This window comes from Solenopsis invicta, chromosome 9, assembly GCF_016802725.1.
Source record: "Solenopsis invicta isolate M01_SB chromosome 9, UNIL_Sinv_3.0, whole genome shotgun sequence".
Taxonomy (NCBI): Eukaryota; Metazoa; Arthropoda; class Insecta; order Hymenoptera; family Formicidae; genus Solenopsis; species Solenopsis invicta.
Genome location: NC_052672.1, coordinates 11713046 through 11731980, shown reverse-complemented (window position 1 = coordinate 11731980; position 18935 = coordinate 11713046). Strand labels below are relative to the sequence as shown.

The 18935-nt window shown below is 33.8% G+C and overlaps 2 protein-coding genes across 3 annotated transcripts; both read right to left on the bottom strand.

Moving 5' to 3' along the window:
* Window positions 1-221: 221 nt before the first annotated feature.
* On the bottom strand, window positions 222-9866 carry LOC105192779. Its single transcript, XM_011157012.3, has 4 exons — window positions 9728-9866; window positions 6085-6531; window positions 5065-5480; window positions 222-1219 (listed from the first exon to the last, which is right to left on the bottom strand). Exons 2-4 carry the CDS (start codon window positions 6518-6520, stop codon window positions 1004-1006), a joined length of 1068 nt encoding a protein of 355 aa, XP_011155314.1. The 5' UTR covers window positions 6521-6531; window positions 9728-9866; the 3' UTR covers window positions 222-1003.
* A 564-nt stretch (window positions 9867-10430) lies between these two features.
* Window positions 10431-18431, bottom strand: LOC105192778 (probable methylmalonate-semialdehyde dehydrogenase [acylating], mitochondrial). 2 transcript variants are annotated; one of them, XM_011157011.3, is made up of 8 exons: window positions 18247-18431; window positions 16052-16121; window positions 15181-15380; window positions 14326-14404; window positions 13009-13376; window positions 12340-12768; window positions 11196-11474; window positions 10431-10852 (listed from the first exon to the last, which is right to left on the bottom strand). In XM_011157011.3, the coding sequence occupies exons 1-8, from the start codon at window positions 18277-18279 to the stop codon at window positions 10751-10753; spliced, it is 1560 nt and encodes a 519-aa protein (XP_011155313.2). In that variant the 5' UTR covers window positions 18280-18431; the 3' UTR covers window positions 10431-10750. The 2 variants fall into 2 exon arrangements, with proteins under 2 accessions (XP_011155313.2, XP_039309273.1); XM_039453339.1 differs by lacking the exon at window positions 18247-18431 and adding an exon at window positions 17922-18034.
* Window positions 18432-18935: the final 504 nt, after the last annotated feature.

Below are 18935 nucleotides of genomic sequence, written 5' to 3'. Positions count from 1 at the left end.
AAGATTTTATATTCTTGCTTATATATGAAACAATGAATTGTTGATTTAATAATAATTTTTTCCTGTGTGTAAAATTACTTCTAGTTTCTGCGCAAGAAACTTTGTTCGCTAATTAGAATTTTGGTTGTATCATGTGTGTTTTGTGGGATACCTCTTTATCAAATTTTCAATTTTGTAGGAACTTTCACTAGGAATTTATAAAAAAGAGTGTAAGTGGTCTGTTTTTCGAAATAGCTTCTAAAATTTTGGTCTCCTTAACTTGCCAGTGAGCTACGTAGTTTTTTTTTCTCCGTATATTCCTTTTATATATAGTTTGTCAGCAGTCGCAATTGTGCGCCCGTCATGGCGGGGTTTGTAAAACCTGCCGTGCCTTATCGCAAACGTATGTAGTAAATAATAAAAATTTTTTTACGCTACCTCTTTTTTACGATCAGCTCGATTATCGCAAGATTAATGCCGTCGATGTTGTTACGTAATCGTGTCGCTAGTCGAACTACACAATTGCAACAAACGTATAACTGGTCCATCGCTAATTTACTTGACGGGCATGTAAACCGGACCCTCGAAATGAAAAATGTGACGTTTGAGAATAGTTGTACTTATAACATGATTGTTTCTGCTTTTGCGAAAAAAGCTCTTGTTCAAACATCTATATCGTGGCATGAAGATAAATTTATCGGGCGTAACGACAACGCAGTGAGCAGTCTCGCAGGAAACGAATCTCGCGAACGGATTCTCATCTCAGGCGGGACAATCACGCTGGTCGTGCATTCATACCGCGATTCTCTACAGCTGACTACATCGTAAAAAAATCTTTCTCGCCTCTCTCTCTCTCTCTCTCTCTCTCTCTCTCTCTCTCTCTCTCTTTCTCGCCCGCGTTTTTACTGATCTTCTATCCTCCGACGTGGAAGACGCCTAAGTTTAAGCGACCGTTTGTGTTTGTAAAAATAGGCAAGTCTTACGCGCGCTATGTACGGGTGCGTCGTGTTCGTCGTTGCCGGGATTACTCCTTTTCCTCGATCTCCTGGCTCTCCGCGCCCAGCAGGGTCGACTCGTGCTCCTCGACTTCCGGTTCCTCGACGTTCTGCCCTGCACGTCTAAACGCCTTACGTGTTAAACTACGTTGCACGTGAATCATCAGAGCGATTAGGCCACACGCTGTCGCGCACATCCCTCCAAAGATTGCATAAACTGTTATCATCGGCATGTGGTTTACGGCCTGTAAATTCAATAAAACAATGTTACTTGCATAGCAACACCTTTAATATGTGCTTATTTTAAGTTTCTATTATGTGGCAACCTTTGAACAGTCGTGCACTCTTATTCGTTTTGTACTTTTTTGTATTTCCTTCAATTTCTATTGTGTGGAATATTTTTATTCAAATGAACTAAAATATCGTACATTTTAATTAATACATAATTAATATGGAAAGTAATTAATTAAATTACTAATATGTAGATTTAACAAGAAGTGTTAGATTGATACTTTTCTAATTGAATCTATAAGATTTCCAATTCATGCAACCTGATTCTGTTTTTCAAGATATCAATGTGCAAACCAGAATTAAATTTATTAAAAATTAAAAAGAATTGTTTACAATTTTTCGGGACAGTGACTCTTATAAATGCATCAATATTATTGATTAGCAATTTAATACTGCGCTGAAAAAAGTTTTATTTTATTAATAAGAGTTCTGTTAGATTCAACCAGTATGTCTGTTCCAAAACGAACGAATCAGAAATTACCAGATTATAGTAAAATTTATTAAACGTTCCGATTATAATAACCAGAAATTTATATAAATTTTGTTGATATAATCAGATTATTTTTCTCAGTGTGTGATATTATTTTTCTGATTTAATTTGAGAGTTACTCATGAGAAATTATTAAGTATTAAGATCCGCTTTGATTGTGGTTATTTCTTGATTTAAATGTTAAGAAACGCAAATTAAATTACAATAAAATAATTTAGTGAGGTAATAAAAATAATTGTATTTAATTCTATCAAAAATTCTATTGAATCGCGCAATTACACGCTTCAGCTATTTTGGGGCTAATGAATATTGTTTAAATAAATAAGCTTCCTCTGAAATCGATTGTTCACCGACCGCTTTAATTTGCTATTAGGTCAAGCGTCGGCCTACGGCTTTGCTTTGCGTGCACGATAATACGTTTTCGCCGGCTCCCGTTGGCCATCGGCGCAATAACCTGCTTGAAATTCTGATTTGTGCACCCCGTAATGCACGGAATTCACGATAGTGTTCCGCTTAATATCACTGAGTCTCCGTCCGAATAGCTATTTGCGTTTGTCGTTCATGGAATTTTGATTTAACATTTTGATCGAAACATGTAGCAATCAATTATGTGTTATGCAATTTACATGCTTTACAAATACTTTTGACAGATTCAATAAATTAAAAGTATATAGAGAAAAATAACGTAAGATAATGATCACTTTATTTCTCAAGGCACATATTTTTACATGAAAAGAACGGTTTCTTTTTGCTCAAGTGTCTAAAAATTTAGATGGATATAGATTTAAAAATAATTTTGTTAGTCCATTAAAATAATTATGTTGGACGCTCAATATAAACTGGTTCGTAAAATGTCAAAAGTTTTTTGCAGCCTTTCTCATTAGCCTTTAGGTATTTTTTATGGTTCAGCAAAATTATTTTTAAATCTGTATCCAGCTAAATTTTTAAATATTTCAGCAGTGAACTTTTAGCAAACCGTTTCTTTCTTTGTGCAGTTACGTGCAGAGAAAAATAATAACTCTATATCGAATAAAATAAATTCTGTCGAGAGAAAATTCGTTTTTTTTTTATTTCGCAAACATAATGTAAATTTTACATTATTTTTAATTTAATTAATGTGTAATGTAGGCACAGAAATACGATAAAATGATAAACTAAAATAATAAAATAATAATTTACGCAAACGATAAGAAATTATGTCTTTATCGTTTTTTTCGTTGCATTTTTCGAATTAGGAAGCTCGCATGATTTTGCGATCTTTATCAGTGGCTCTCGTGTAACACCGCGATTTATCTACACCGTTCCTTATCCATCGAGAAATGAATATTCATCAGAAAATGTTGTTGCTATTCTCTGTTACCCCAGTTACTGCTTAATATGCAAAATACAAACCAGCAGACGCCGCTGCGTCTGATAACTACCAAGGATACCGGTAAATATATGAATTAGCAGGTACTCAAGATCCTATTAATCCCCTGTGCTGCCTGTGCTGGTATTTTCAATCCCGCGATAAATTAAGCACTCCGTTTGTATAAGGTATTCTGCGCGAGACGTGTTGTAATAAAGCGTATTACACTATATGTGTGTTATAGATCATTTATGAAAATTGAATAAAACGTGAGGATTTTGCTTGACGTGAGCAGCTCAATAAGTCAACTAGAATATACAATAACACGGCCATCAAAAGTTTGAAACATGCAAGAGCCGTTGAAAGTATTTGATGAAAATATTTCAATAAAAATACAGAATCTGTTTATCTTGCAGGTGAATGAAAAATTGATATATTTTTTTTTTTACGGGAATGTTATTCTTTCAGTAGACGAATTCGTTGTAAAGTGCGATATATTAGCAAAAGTGAAAATTTATCTCTTTTTGCAAAATTACCGCGACGAATGTTGAAGCAATACTGCTTTTTTTTTATCTTTTTCATAAACGGCTAACGTATTTTGCGGGTTTGCTCTTTCCTAATGACGTACGTGTACTCCGCGCAAAATCTTTAAGTGCAGCGCAAGCATTTTTAAGCAACGAGTAAGCATTATCGGCTCAGAGGAGAACACGCGGCTTTTATATTGATTGGTCGGTAAGTCGAGGTGTTATAAGAAAGCAACTTTTTCTCGCGTAACTTTATTTCTTGCGAAAATCTCGGTGCAGAAGATAAAAAAAAGCAATAGAAGAAAAATATACGGCTTACATGCATCTATGAAAAAAATATAATAGAGTGCGACGTTATGAAACATTTCGCAGAAATCACGTCCCGCAATTCTCCGGGAAGTCAGTTAAAGTACGACTGCTGTCCCAATGGGAAACATGCGGGAAAAATAAAGATTCCGAGCGATTCTTCGTCTGCTTTTAGATTCACGAACATGCTCTGCCTATCGATCGGACAGAGTGCTTCACTTTTAGATGTCTTTGGTGCAACGCGATCAATATTTATGCAGGACGCGAAATTTCGAGTTGACGGTTGGACGATCGCTAAATTTGAAAATATGGGAAAAATGTGCATACGGACGGGACATAGTATATCTTGCGGATCAAGCCGGAGATATAAAATTTACCTATAAAATTTTACTTTAAAGTATTATAACGGCGGCAACGAAGTGAGTTTTCTCGGAGCGACTGATATAAACTTAGAATCATGTTAAAATGAAGAATGCAGAAATACCTGGAACGGAGATTGATTTTTTTTTAAATCGCTTATATTTTTGGAGTAAGCAAAAATTTCTCTCTATTCCTTCTTCCCCTGTAACACTTTGAGTGCTTTTCAAATAAAAAAATAATTAAGAGATATATGTAATATGAAACAAATGTATCATATATACTGACGAAAAAAGTTATTGAATTGATTAAATTTCTTTAGTTCAAGTATTTAACTCGAATACATAAAACATTTGAAATTTAATTTAAATATTTATATATTTAATTTAAACATATACATACTTGAAGTAAAAAAATTTAATCAAGTTGAAAAATTTAGTCAAGTTAATAACTTTCTCTCAGTTAATATATGTATGGTAAAATTTTAAATTAGTAACAGTTAAAGCCTTATTCAAATAAAATAATTAGTAAAAATTACAAAAACTGTAGACTCAACAACATACGAGGCGAAAAGAGCTTGTCTAAGAAGATGCTTTACAAGGCGATTCCGGGATGAAGAAGTAAAACCCGTAAGAAAACGGTGAATTAGCGAGTTTTGCATAGGTGAATCGCATGATCGATGCGACTCTATCAAAATGCAGGACATCCCAGATCCCCTCGAACGCAATTCCTTGAGAACGTACGAGCGCTCGATCGAGAAATACGAGCACTTACGAACACTTTCCACGTCTTGACATCGGAATCGGAGGGCTCGCCGAAGAACCACTTCTGGGGCCAGGGTTTTATCGTGCCTTCCGGCGTTTTGAATATCAAGCCCTCGAGACTGAGACGTGGCGCGAGGACGCTGGTGGTGATATTGCCCTTCTTGTAGGAGGCTATCCCCGCTTTCACGTACATCTGCGGTATGGTCTCGTTCTCTCGAAGCTTTAGGGTCACCTTCGGCATCTTTGGCTTTCTGGGTGTGCTCAGCGTCTTTGTGCTCTCCGTCGTACCGCTCGAGGATGCTTTCGGTGTCGACGACGATGCTAAGAGGATCGTCGTCGGCGGTACAGCGGAAGTCATTGCCATTTGACGGTCCCTCGTCGACGTTTCTACGCTCGAAATCACTTGTGTACTGATTTCCGGCGCGTCTGAAAAGAGATAATTGTCTGAACTTTTGCGTAGTCGTCGGCGAATAACGTTGGCTCGCAACACTGATAACACAGCGCTTCGATGAATTATATTACGACTCCAATATTTTACGTAAAGCTGGAATCTTATTTTAAGCTCGTCATTTGCATGTTTTATCGCGGTACTCCGAGGTATTCTACAAGGGAAAATTAAATTTCGTGCTCGATCTCATGTTGCTCATCTTAATTTAAGCAAACAAAGAACAGGGAAAATTTTTAGACAAAGAAGTGAAAATATTGTTCTTTAATATAAAGTTACTTTAAATATTAATACACTTATATAATATTTTAATATAATTAAAATATAATATTTTACTTCCTATAAATATACTAAACAAAGTATTTTAGTATAATTTATTAATAAGGTATAATGTTTTAGTTCAAAAATAGCGTAGAATTAATTTTATGAAAGTAGGTCTTCTATTTTTCAATGAGTACTAACGGATATTGAATATTGCGACGTTTCTATTATTATCTACAACCGGAATAGCGAAAATCATTTGTGTAACATATTATGGTAACCATATTATATCTGCCTTTCTCGAGAATTGAAGCAAGACAATACCTGCTAATGTGGCGTCATCAACCATAGCCTCCTCCTCCTCTTCCTCACCCCGAAGAATTAAAGGGGTCGTGCCATCTTCGAGGTCTTTCCTCCTTGTTACCTCGGTCGTCGATACCGTCGTAGTTGAAATCCTGCCTCTGTTCTTACCCTCGCTGACGTTTCTCGTTTGATTCCTCGACGTGTTCCTGATCGGCTCTGATCGGCCGATCGCTCGCATCGTGCTGGCGAAGAGGTTGTGATCGTTCTGATTCATCAGAAATGGCGTGGCCACGCAGGACAGTATGATTAGCACCATTACAGTGGCCATCGTATACTTGATGATCCTCGGCCGGGGCTTGCCGGAAGCCTGCGGGAATCCGCCGGACGAGAACTGATCTGTCTGTGGCAGTATCGTGTACTGCAGACTGGCATCGCCTTTCCGCACCGTTTTGTACATAATTATTCAACCTGTCAGGATAGAGATCTTGTTAGAGATACACAGCGGCGATTCTTCAGCTGGTCGGAAATATATGGTTCTGTCAGCCGAACGTGGCCTCTCGTATTTATTTTTGCGAGCGCGACTATTCAGCGCCGGATTTTGCACTGTAATCGGAATATTCAGTTTTATTGAGGAACAATAGGGAGAGGAATGAATCGACAATTTATAGTCTTTAAATTGAATTTGTATCCTGGAAACGAAATGGAAATTAAATGATCTAAATTTTATACGGGAAATTTTACTGCAAAATTAAAAGCTGTATTTGACAATATAGCTTTTCCGGGGAATTTATTTAACTTTTATAACAATTTTTGTTTAAATAATTTTTATAACATTTTAAAATAAATCGTAACATTAAATAATATTTATATGAAATATTAATTTTACAAAATATTTTGTAAAATAACACTAACAATTTTGTTTGTGTACATCGTTCTATATTTTACAATAAATTATTTACATATCATTGTGCACTGCAATTTATCGATTTGTTTTTACAGGATATAAAACTCAATAAAAAAGCTTTCAGTGATACATTGTAATGAAGTTATCGTGTTGTATCTCTTTTTTCATAGCAATTGCACTACCGATATTATTTATTATGCTTATTTAAATTTAAAAATCTATTTTAGAATCAATATCGTTTCTTTGTAAAGAATTAGAAAATATATCACAAAGTATAAATAGAGATGTTCACGAAACACAGACAAAAATTCATGAGATGCCAAGTAATTTATCTCTCTCTAAATCGTCGCGGTGTAGCTAAAAAGAATTTCGTGAAAGAACAGCATTACAGTCTTGGACAGACAAAATTAGTTTCATTGTAATTTCAATTTTTAAGAAGTTGTAAACTTTCTTATCTAACCTACATTTGGAACAAAACCCGCATTTGTTATTAAAACCTTGCTGTTGTTATTAATTTGAAATTTCTGATTTTCACGGATGGACACAATAGCAATTTGTTTATCTCTAATTACTTAAAAATTAAATTGTGACTGAGCGTCACTAAGTTTTAAATTTGATAAATGTAATGAATGTACACTGAGAGACAAAAATAGTTGCAATTATCTTAATGTAATTTGTAGTCACTTTTAGTAACTGTATATTTATAGTTGCGTAAATAATAAATGAATGTTAAGAAAACAATTACATTTGCTGTAATTGTGATTGCATTTAGTACATAGACATGTTTATTTTATTTTTGACATTTATGTCTTGATATTTTTTATATTAATATTTGAAATTATTATAATCTATAATATAAATTTTTTTATAGTTGAACAGGTTGTTATTATTAGGTTATTATTATTATTATTAATATTGCAGCAATAAAAGAAATGGAGCTCTCTCTCCTAATTATTTTATTATGCATTTATAATCATAAGTACCAACCACTTTTCTCTCAATGTAAGTTTTATATTATATAAATGCATCAAATGCAATAAATAAAAAATTCTTAATGTCGTATGTACGAGATGGCAAATCTGTAGGAAGTTCACTCAGATTCTTACATTATGCTTACTTTAACGAGGCGATTGAGCTATCACTTCATTTCGTAGCACCACGTTTTACACCTCATACATAATTATTCAAGCTGTTAGAAAAGATCTCATATTGTAAAACGAAGAAAAGCAATAACGTGGCCGACGTGTTCGCGTGCACTACCGAAGTCACAAATGATCAAACAATCTTCTTTATCAGAAAATTGTTTGCAAAATAATACTTAATCAGTATTAAGTTTACAACTTTCTTAAAAAGTTAATGAATATATTAAAAACTTTAATTAACATCAAGGCGATAACTTTTGACGTGGATATTTTCTTGCATGTCAAAGTCCATACATTAACTACTGCATTAAGTATGTATTTTATAAAAAGGAAAAGATATTATAGAAAGAGGGGAATGACGAAATAACTCAGAAATTATACAGAACATTTGCTTTTTATAATTCAGAAGCAGCTCTTTTTTGTCGGATTGCTTCATAGAAAGTTTATAAAATTATCATAAAAATGTGTTTTTTGGACACTTTTCAAGAACTGCCGGTATAACAAAAATTTATAGCGCAAATGGAATAAATTGATAGAACAGTATTAAAAATATAGGATTTCTCCGTACGCCTAGAAACGACTTTAAAATTTTATTATAAAAGAATTAATAATACCCCATTCACGCAAAACTTGCTATTATAGATTGCGTGAGCGTTTTGAATTTGCAGTAAAGTCGGTAGGTCGCTTATGACTTCAATCATAAAACAACAATGTTTAATTAAAGTACAAAGCATTGCAGAAACAAAACGCATATGAATTGGCTCGCACAGAAAGCGCTTGACATTTAAAAGCCGTATTATTGAAAGCGTATCAACAAGTTCGAAGATGCGAGGGGTGAAAACTGAAATATTTGCGATTAATGAATATCTCCGGTTTAATGAGAACTTGACATGCTTGACCAAAAGTATATCCACAATAAAATACGAGCGTCACTCTGTTTGATTAGGCATTTCTCTCTCGCAGATATTCGTAGAATAATTTATTTGTCAAGGAATTGTTGATTGTTTAATATTAAAGAAAATAATATAAAGATAATAAAGTAAATAATAATAATTGATAAGAAGATAAATATAAATATAAAACTAAATTAATAAACTTACTGTTAAATGAAGATCTTTTAATCCACCACCACCACACACATATATTTAGATTATGCCTTTTAGTTATAACGTTTTTATAGAAAAATACTTGCATTATGCACGCTTCGTTAACGCTATTGAAGTCACGACGAAGTACACGTCTGGCGCATAAACACAACGTGCCGGAAATTAGAGCCAAAACGGTCAATTGCACTTCGCTTAACTGGTGCCGACGCCGACGGGGGCATGTTTAAAAAATTACCGAAGGGTTATCGAGCGCCGTTGAGCGAAGGAGACTGGCGGCCGACGCTCAACACTTTCGCGCGATTAGCGGTTGCTAACGTCGCTGCACGCTGAATATTTAACCGTGGACGATTTCGATAAAACATCAATAGCTCTTCTCGAAAGACAGATAAATTATTCTCGACGCGTCCGTCTACCTGTCGAATAAAGCTGATCTCCGCGAGGGAAACGAGAAAACGGGGGTGAGGAAGGGGGCTACGCCAGGCTCGCGATCACTGATATGACGATGTACTCACGATATGTGAACGGTAGACGAGAGAGTTTTCCCTTGATTACCCTGCCGGTCTGGTGTGTCGGCTCATACGCGACGATCCGGGACAGGCAGAACCTCGCGCCTGTGAGGGAAACTCACAGCTGGAAAATGCGCAGATGCGGCCCGACGACGACGACGGGGTGCGCGCGTCGGCGCGTACACTACCCCTGACTGCCGGAAGTTGGTTCGAATATCGCTGAGCGACGGATGTCCGCGCGCGGGTTCGCGGGGCCAAGGGTTCAAGGACGAATCCAGAAGGTGTCGACCGTGAACTTCTTTCGGTGCTTATGCCATCGAATTTTAGGCGTATTTTCGCCCGGCGCCGCCGCCCGCGCGCGGTTGTTACCGAGCGATCGATAGGGAAAAATGTTGCCTGTTTGCTGTTCGGTATTTTGCGAGTTTTACTGGTAATTAAATTAAAGCCTGATAAAGAGATTTCGATGGGAATTTTGGAATTTATCGTGATCACTGCATTTTTGATTTATTGAACGTTTATCAGCATAAATAAATTTTTTGATGGTTGCACGTGAAAATTTTTCATAGTCATTTTGATGATAATATCATCAATGTGTCGTAAAGAATAAATTTTATTCACAAAATATATTTTTTCAATATCTAATGATTAGAATATAAAATCGAACAGATTACGCAGAAATACAGGAGTATAAATTCTTTTTGAAACTGAATTCTGTATATAGCTTTTTCAATTAGTTTAATTAATTAACTTTTTATGCCTAAGGTATACATAAAGGATTGACATTTGAATTACACTTTATTATGGTATAAAAAAATATATGTAGTCTATTTAGGCTATAAAAATATGCTCAATATTAGTAGGAACAGCGATATGTACACAACAATAGAAGACATTGTTTACAACTGCGTGATGAACTGCAGAATTAAGTTTTGTTAAATTTCCTTACTCATAAAGTTTGAGAACACAATGAAGTTGAGTGAAGCTTTTGGTACGTCGTAATGCCATGTAAAGTTACATATAATTACAGTCTCATTGCATAGTAGGCATCGCCGTCGACGATGCGATATCGGTAGCATCACCAGATCTCCATAGCTGTGTTACTGTCTTCGTTTGTGTGTGGAAATTTACTCCCTAAAAAAAAATTAATAAAAGCGCGCGTTATAATATTATTTTACATTATACATCTTCTAAAAAAAATTCTGTTTGTTATTTACCATAGTGCTAAATGATACATGCAATAACATACAAAAAAGAGTTATTTATTAAACAATTTTATTTTGATGAGAATGAGATATATTTTTATTTATATTGCTTCAGCTATATTTTTAAAGCTTTATTTTTAAAAGTATCAATTAGCTTAAATAACTAAACGTTATTAAAAAAATTATTGTAAAGAATAAGCGATACGACACATTTTGATAAATGGATTGATTCATCAAAATAAGGTCACGCGAAGAGAGTTACAAGTACTCACGTATTTGCCATAAAAGTTCATATCGCCGAGGAAGGAACCCTTGTTCCCGGTAAAACTGAACATCGGTAGGGGCACGGGTATGGGAACATTGACGCCGATTTGGCCGGCTTCGATTCTGTTCACGAATGCCCTGGCCGTCGCTCCATTTGTCGTGAAAACTGCCGTGCCATTGCCGTAAGGGTTTTTATTGATGATGTCGATGGCCTCGTCGGTAGTGTCAGCGAACACGCACGATAAAACGGGTCCGAATATTTCTTCCGTGTAACACTTCATTGTCGGCTGTAATATTCATATCAAGTAGTCTGTGATATAAATTAAGTTAATCAGATGTGTTAAATGAAAATATAACGTTGATTAAAATATAGCACGAATTTAGAATTTGTAAGAAACTTATAAGAAATTATAAAACTTATAACAATCTCATTAAATAAAAAAGATTTTTTGTTAATGAATAAAATTATTGTGTATCGTGAAGAATAATTTATTTAATTTTCAATTTTGATTTGAGGATGTATAAGACATTTCTCAAAACATAAAGAAAATTATGCAAAGATTGCAGATTGTTTTATATTGCATTTGAAAAAATTTTGCGGCAATTTTCTGTCTGGATAAAAAATTATTTCAATAAGAAGTAGAACTATGTTTTAATGAAAATATAATTAATAATGAAATAAGAAATAATTTTAAAAAATTTCAATTTTTTCAATGTAAGTACCTTAAATATTCAAAATAATGTATGCGATGTTTCATTGCAATGCAGAAATCAGTACTGTAAAATAAATAAAATTCATTTATTTACAAAATAACTAGACCGACAATTACAATAAAACTTTGTACAAATCGTCTTGAAGTACTTAAAGTACTTACACAAAGAAATTGAGATTTTTCTTAATGTTGTAAACAACATTTAATTTTTAACAAGTAGAGTTAATAAACTCTAAAAATATGTTATTAAATAAAACTAAAATGTATACACAGTTTATTCGAAGTATTAAGATTAAACACATTTTCAAATTCTATTTACTTTGCGGAAACTGATGTACATACATTCGAAACATCCTTAAGAAAACATTCAGAAAATTTCTAGTTTATTTTTAAAGTTTAAGCTGTATTAAGCGTAGTTGAACAAGCGTAGTTATTTTACCTTAACGTCAGTTAACACTGTGGGTCCAACAAAGTTTCCGTTTTCATAGCCGGACACAACGATGCCCCTTCCATCGAGTGCCAATTTCGCGCCGTCTTTAACGCCGGATTCGACCAGTTCGCTGATTCTCTGCTTCGCTTGCGGCGATATAACAGGTCCCAGATCCGCGCCGGGCACGTGACCGGCGTTTACCTTCAACCTCTTAGCCGCCTCCACTAGTTCGGGTATCCATTCCTTGGATTTACCCACAAAAATAGCTACCGAGAGTGCCATGCATCGCTGGCCGGCGGCACCGAAAGCCGCCCCGGCGATTTGCGACAGCGTTTTGTTCTTATTCGCGTCTGGGAGAACTATGCAGTGATTTTTGGCGCCCATATTACACTGTACCCTTTTGCCATGCGCGCTGCTCTGCTTGTAAATGTACTTGCCCTGAAAATAGAAAATCAATTGATTTTATTATTAATCATATTATCACATTACAACTTATTTAACTGGGAACTGGTTTGTATGGCAAACTGTACACGAAAAATACACTTGAGCAAAAATGGACAGTATCTAATAAAGATATACAGCTTAGAAAAATTTTTAATAAAAGCTAAAGAAGGAAGTGCTCTCGGTAATGCAGAACACTTTTCCGACTCTCTGATCTCATTTTTCATCTTCGCTTACCGCCTGATCGGAACCGACGAACGAGACAGCCTTGATGTCGGGATGTTCGCAGATGAAGTCCACAGCTGCATGTTGGCCGTGTATTACATTTAAAATGCCAGCTGGTGCACCGGCTTTCTTGAAGAGATCAGCGAGGATCATGGACGCACCTGGTACTCGCTCCGACGGCTTCAGGATAGCCGCGTTTCCGCATGCGACGGATATCGGAAACGACCAAAGCGGTATCATGGCGGGAAAGTTAAAGGGACAAATAGATGCAGTAATACCGAGAGGTACTTTGTACGAGATAATGTCCATGTCCGTGGCGATGTTGGTCGAGGATTCGCCCATTTGGAGCATCGGGATCGATGTGCACGCATCGACCACCTCTGGCAATGCACAGTTAAAAAGTTAAGTTACGGATGTACACTGGAAAAAGAGTCTTGTTGCAACATTTAGAAATCTGGTAGATTCAACTAATGCGTCTGTTCGAAAACGGACGAATCAGAAATCTTGTAGGAATTATCAGATTATAGTAAATCCTATCAAACGTTTCGATTGTAATAACTAGAAATTCTGCTGGGTTTCACCAGAAACACTCAGTCATAAAAGTTTTATTAATATAATCAAATTATTTTTCTCAATGTATGTGTCATATTTCAAAACATTAAAAATATGAAAAGATCATAGAATATTCTAGAATTATATTTAAATATCTGTGTAAAATATGAAAACAATTCACATATTGGTTTAAAAGTTATTTATTATTTTTTTTATGTAAAATTGCGAGTAGCACTAGCAGTTAAATTAAATTATTTACATATACTAACGAAACTCTAATAAATATTCGTGCAAAAATTTATTTATCTCCACTTACTTGTTTAAAAGTAATTGTTTTAAAACTGCAGCAAAATATAATAATTTTTGCTGCAAAAACCATTATAAATCAAATTTTTTATTCGCGACTAAAATTTCTTGTTGTTGAATAGGAAGAAAAATATTAAACCTAGAGAAGCCTTCAGTTTTTAATTTTCAATAATTTTTAGCTCGTATTGTGTAACTAAAACATCTTTAAATGCTATCCGCGTGATTTGTTTAATATTAATCGTGATCGCAATTTTAAATATTACATTTTTACAATTTCAATTTACCCTGGCTACTGCCATCCATTTTTTTTTAATTAGAATTAAAATGATATTTATCGTCAAAATTAACTTTTTGCATCCTGGTTTAATGCTTCCTTGCTTTCATCGCAATTTCAAACAACGAGTTAAATAATAAATTAGAGAGCCCGATCTATATAATAACCTATGTAATAATTTAATACGATATACTTACGAAGACCGCGAAGCACATCTCCCTCCGCATCAGCCATGGTCTTTCCATTTTCTTTCACGAGGTTTGCCGCAATCTCTTTCTGTGGTCAGATAAATAACACGTAAGAATTAAGAAAAACCGAATAAGAAGTGACGATATAATGAAGCTGTAACATGAGATATTTGCTCTGACTCTGGCGTCGAGAATGCTGATTGCGATTATTTAGCAGCGAAGGTTCGCGCGGTGGCTGGCTACTGCCATCCATTACTACTGCCGGTTTGCGCTACTGAACTTTTCAACTTCGCCACGCTCGTTAATCATCTTTAACCCGAATATACCATGTGTTATCACTCCTCTTCTGCTTTTCTCTACCTTTCCAACGTGATATTAATTAATCAGTGAAATAACTAGAGTGAGGATTCTCATTGGTGGGTCACGAGTCGATTTCTGGTGGATCGCGAAAAAGTTTTCAGCGATGAAAAATCTAATAAAAAATTTTTCGTGATTAGAAAGCAATTTTAGAAATGAACTTGAATTATCAGACTTCTTGTACACGAAAATGATTCGTATCAATATCGGCGTTAAAATTATCATTAACAGAAATGGGAAATATGTATATATTCCCCATCTCTTCACATCTTTATATTTTATTATGCATTTAAGAAAAAGATTTATAAAATTACGTTTAATGAGAAATTAAAAGTAGGAGAAGTAGAGTGGTATAAATAATCAATTTACTTCCTCTTCCTCTGCGCTCTTTTATATCACTTAAAGCTAAAATGGGTCGCGGATGTCCGTCATTTAAAAAAATTGATCGCAGTAAACACGAGCTTGAAGAACTCTGATTTAAATTTAGAATGTATTGATTAAACTAACCGAGTGTTCGCGAATAAGAGCCTGGTATTTTAGCATCAAATTTTGTCTCGTTAGCACACTGGTGTGCCGCCACTTCTCGTATGCTTTCTGTGCACTCTGTACCGCATTCTCCATCTCGTCTCTCGTGCATTTTGGAGTGCGACATAGCAATTGATTTGTCGCTGGGTCATGGACATCAATGAACTCTGTGGTTTTTGACTCTGGAAAAAGAATTATCGATTTATAGTTTGAACTGATTTATATATATATCGCATTATTGGAACAATTAAATTCTGTACAACAAATATTGCAATATTCATATTTTTTATCAATGTATTTATTAACCTAACAAGAAGGATGTTATTTAGTTAATTTCTAATTAATATAAAGCTATTTATGCTTTTTAATATCTACTTTCCCTATATATCTATGCAATTTATAAATAGATACACATATATCATCGCAAGAGTGATGCAAACATCACATTGTAATAACGTAAAGTGCATTTTGCTTGAAGATATGTGTAAATCATCTTCGACTGATCCTACATCGCTTCAGAAGAATGAATATTCTTTCGTACATCTGTCACGTTTGCGATGCACTTTGTTATAAATATTTGAATTGCATTTTACCCGTATTTCAAATATGTCGATATATCATCGATATAAAGAAAGATATGTTTTAATTATCGATTAAAATTTCTGAAGGAAAGATCCTATATTATTTTTACACAGAAAAGCATGTGGAACTAATTATATTTTATATTATTTGCAAATATAAATACTTTCCACGCAGATAAATTTCATCCGTATTTATAACATAAATTAACAGAAATACAAATAAACAATGAATTGAAATAATTTAGAGAATTAAAGTGTTCAACAATAATTACCTACGAATTGTCCATCGATGTACATTTTAACCGTCGGGGCGGCATTGCTATAGGATCTGGTAAACCGAGTCTGGAATATTTTTATAATTGGTGAAAAAAAACATTATATCTCATATTTTTGTTTAAATAATTTTTCCATACGCGCTAATGTGTATAATGACGTATTGTTAGAAATTAATTTATAGATATTAATAATGAGTAATATTGTCTTAATAAAATATGATTTTAATTAACTGCTATCCATTAAATCATATTTTATTTGTAATTAGCAAAACTTTTTTTTAAATAATATATAAATGTATTATACTATTTTGAAAGCTAATGTGTATATGAAATATATATGCATTTCAAAATTAATGTAAAATTAGTCTGTTAAATGAATATTTATTACTCCATTTCAATATCCTTCATTTTATTCATAAAAGTGAGTACGTTATCGTGAAGCGTTTCTCTCTACTGATTTTATTTACGGATTGCATGATCGTATGATCAATATGCATTGATAAATCAGTAAAACTGCGTCATCCAAGGTATTTGAATACCTTTAAATGACAAGCAAATTTACGTGATATCGCTGCATTCAGGTCAATAAATGTATGATTTGCTTTTACAAATCCAAGCGTGCACGACACATAACTGTTTCATCGTTTGTACTTCACGAAGTTAAGAAGGTTTATTTCAATAGAAATCATGTTGTGGTGTTATTCTCCCCTCATACAAACGTCATAGTCTACGGATGAATTGGTCAGGCGATCATCACTTCATAGATTTTATTAATGCATTGAAGTATTTTAGACAATCAAGTTGATACAAAAAGATTTTGCATCTTTAAACCGACTTAAAAAAAATATATATATTTTTTTAAATTAAATTAAAAAAGAAAAAAATAGTTTATCTTATTTAAATTTTATAATGGCAAATGTAACATTTTTAAAGTGATCGAGATGATGTGTGATCTTTTAAAAGCAAAAATTATAATTATCAAAATTTTGAATCTTTTTAAAAATATTTTTTTTATATTAATCGAGGATATTGTTTCTAAAGTTATACAATTTTTCAACACTTATACAATTTTAGCAATAAATATACTTTATAACAATTCTTTCAACACTTATACAATTTTAGCAATAAATATACTTTATAATCTGTATTCAATATGTTTGCCTGGGTTATTGGATTACAAATGTTACGTATGGTGATAAATTACTGATAAGCACACACACTCGGTTAGATAACATTTGCAGGAGCTAAGTTTAGTTGCACCACACACGAAGAATTTTTTTATAGAGACATTTAACAAAATATAGCAGAGTTACAAATTAATTAAAAATTATCACAAAATATTTATTGTTTTACATGTGGATTTAACATATCTATAATATATAATTTTTTATTTCAAAGATCGATTTTCAAACATTATAGCACGAGCATGCATCGACAAACACATTATAACGCTGTTAGTGGCATCACATTAATAAATTAGCATACGCATATGCATATATCTGACATACATATTAATTCCTTTTTATTCTAAAACCGCAAGCATAATAGAGGCCAAGGTATTGGGTTGGAACAAAAATAGCGATACATATGCAGTTAAATAAATTTATGTACAAATATCTGAACATTGTCTTCGAATTTCACTTAAGTAACGCTACAAATCTTTCATCCCAACCCAATATTTTTTTTGATAATATGTTCACAGTAAGTAAATCAACAATCTGCTTTATGTTTCTGTTTAGATTTTATTAATTGAACACTTTGCACATTTATAATATTATTTAAATGATTTTAGCAAACGTACAATAATTATTAACACATGGGAACAAAGCAGAAGGGGGGTATTAAATAAAGACAAATATCATCTCACAATTCATGTTGATCTATTGTTAGCACTAGATGTTCGTTATTGCGAAGTATAAAAGTAATCGTTTAGTTTAGATTTATGGGCGCAACTGGAGAAGAAAAAATCGTCGGAGCATGATGTGCATGAAATAATTTGCAAATCGATTTTCGCGCTAACGTGGAGCTCTTGCAGTTCGTCGGATATCCACTAGATGGTCCGATTTGCTGTACTATTACGTTCAAATGCAGCTTGCACATGCAGCTGCAACGCAACGAGAATTTTCGAAGAGCGTGCGAAGTGACAGTCTACCGGCGTACCGCGGGCGCGACAGCGACAAATATTTTCGTACCTCACACTTAGCGATTCTCGCGAGGAGCGCCATGCTTTCAGTTAACACGTTCAACGGAGCTGCTTGTGTGAAACTGAATTCGTCTCGAAAAAATGACCTTCTATTTAACCGACGTGGCACACAATGTTTTCCGACAAGATAGTACGTGTTTGTTTAGAACATCTCACGCGATCGATGTGGCACGATGAGTCGAACTTAACTGCTAGAATTGCGTAAAGAAAGAAAGTTGGCGAAGAACTCGATGGTCAAGAGATCGACGCAACTAACATCTCGATTGATGGTACAATTATTTTGAAATACGATCTTACACCAATTGATCTTTATTTAATAAGAAATCGGCGACAAGGATGAATTCATGAATTTACATTTATATTATTACTGCAAACAAATCCTAATTAAATATAATAGATATGTAACAACCATCTTAAGAAATTGGTTTCTATTTTAAAGTATATTTGAAAATATGTAGTTTGATATACATAATTTTTTTTAGAAAGGACTGATATTAAAAGAAAACTAATTATTAAGAAAACAAAAAAATCGAATTAATTTTGTTAGAAATATTTTTCCAAAGAGATTGTTCTTGAAAAATTTGTTTTCAAAATTGGTTTTATATTATTTTAACATATTATAATTGATAAATATATAGTTCAATTTTTTTTCAACATAATTTTAATTAATTTTATTAA

Coding starts and splice junctions, on each gene's coding strand:
- LOC105192779 (XM_011157012.3), bottom strand. CDS start 6,520: ATGTACAAAACGGTGCGGAAAGGCGATGCCAGTCTGCAGTACACGATA. Junction 5,481..6,084: donor TGATGACGCCACATTAGCAG/GTATTGTCTTGC, acceptor ATCTCTTTTCAG/ACGCGCCGGAAATCAGTACA. Junction 1,220..5,064: donor TCAAGACGTGGAAAGTGTTC/GTAAGTGCTCGT, acceptor TTGAATTTACAG/GCCGTAAACCACATGCCGAT.
- LOC105192778 (XM_011157011.3), bottom strand. CDS start 18,279: ATGGCGCTCCTCGCGAGAATCGCTAAGTGTGAG. Junction 14,405..15,180: donor CTCTTATTCGCGAACACTCG/GTTAGTTTAATC, acceptor ATCTGACCACAG/AAAGAGATTGCGGCAAACCT. Junction 13,377..14,325: donor AGATGTGCTTCGCGGTCTTC/GTAAGTATATCG, acceptor GTGCATTGCCAG/AGGTGGTCGATGCGTGCACA.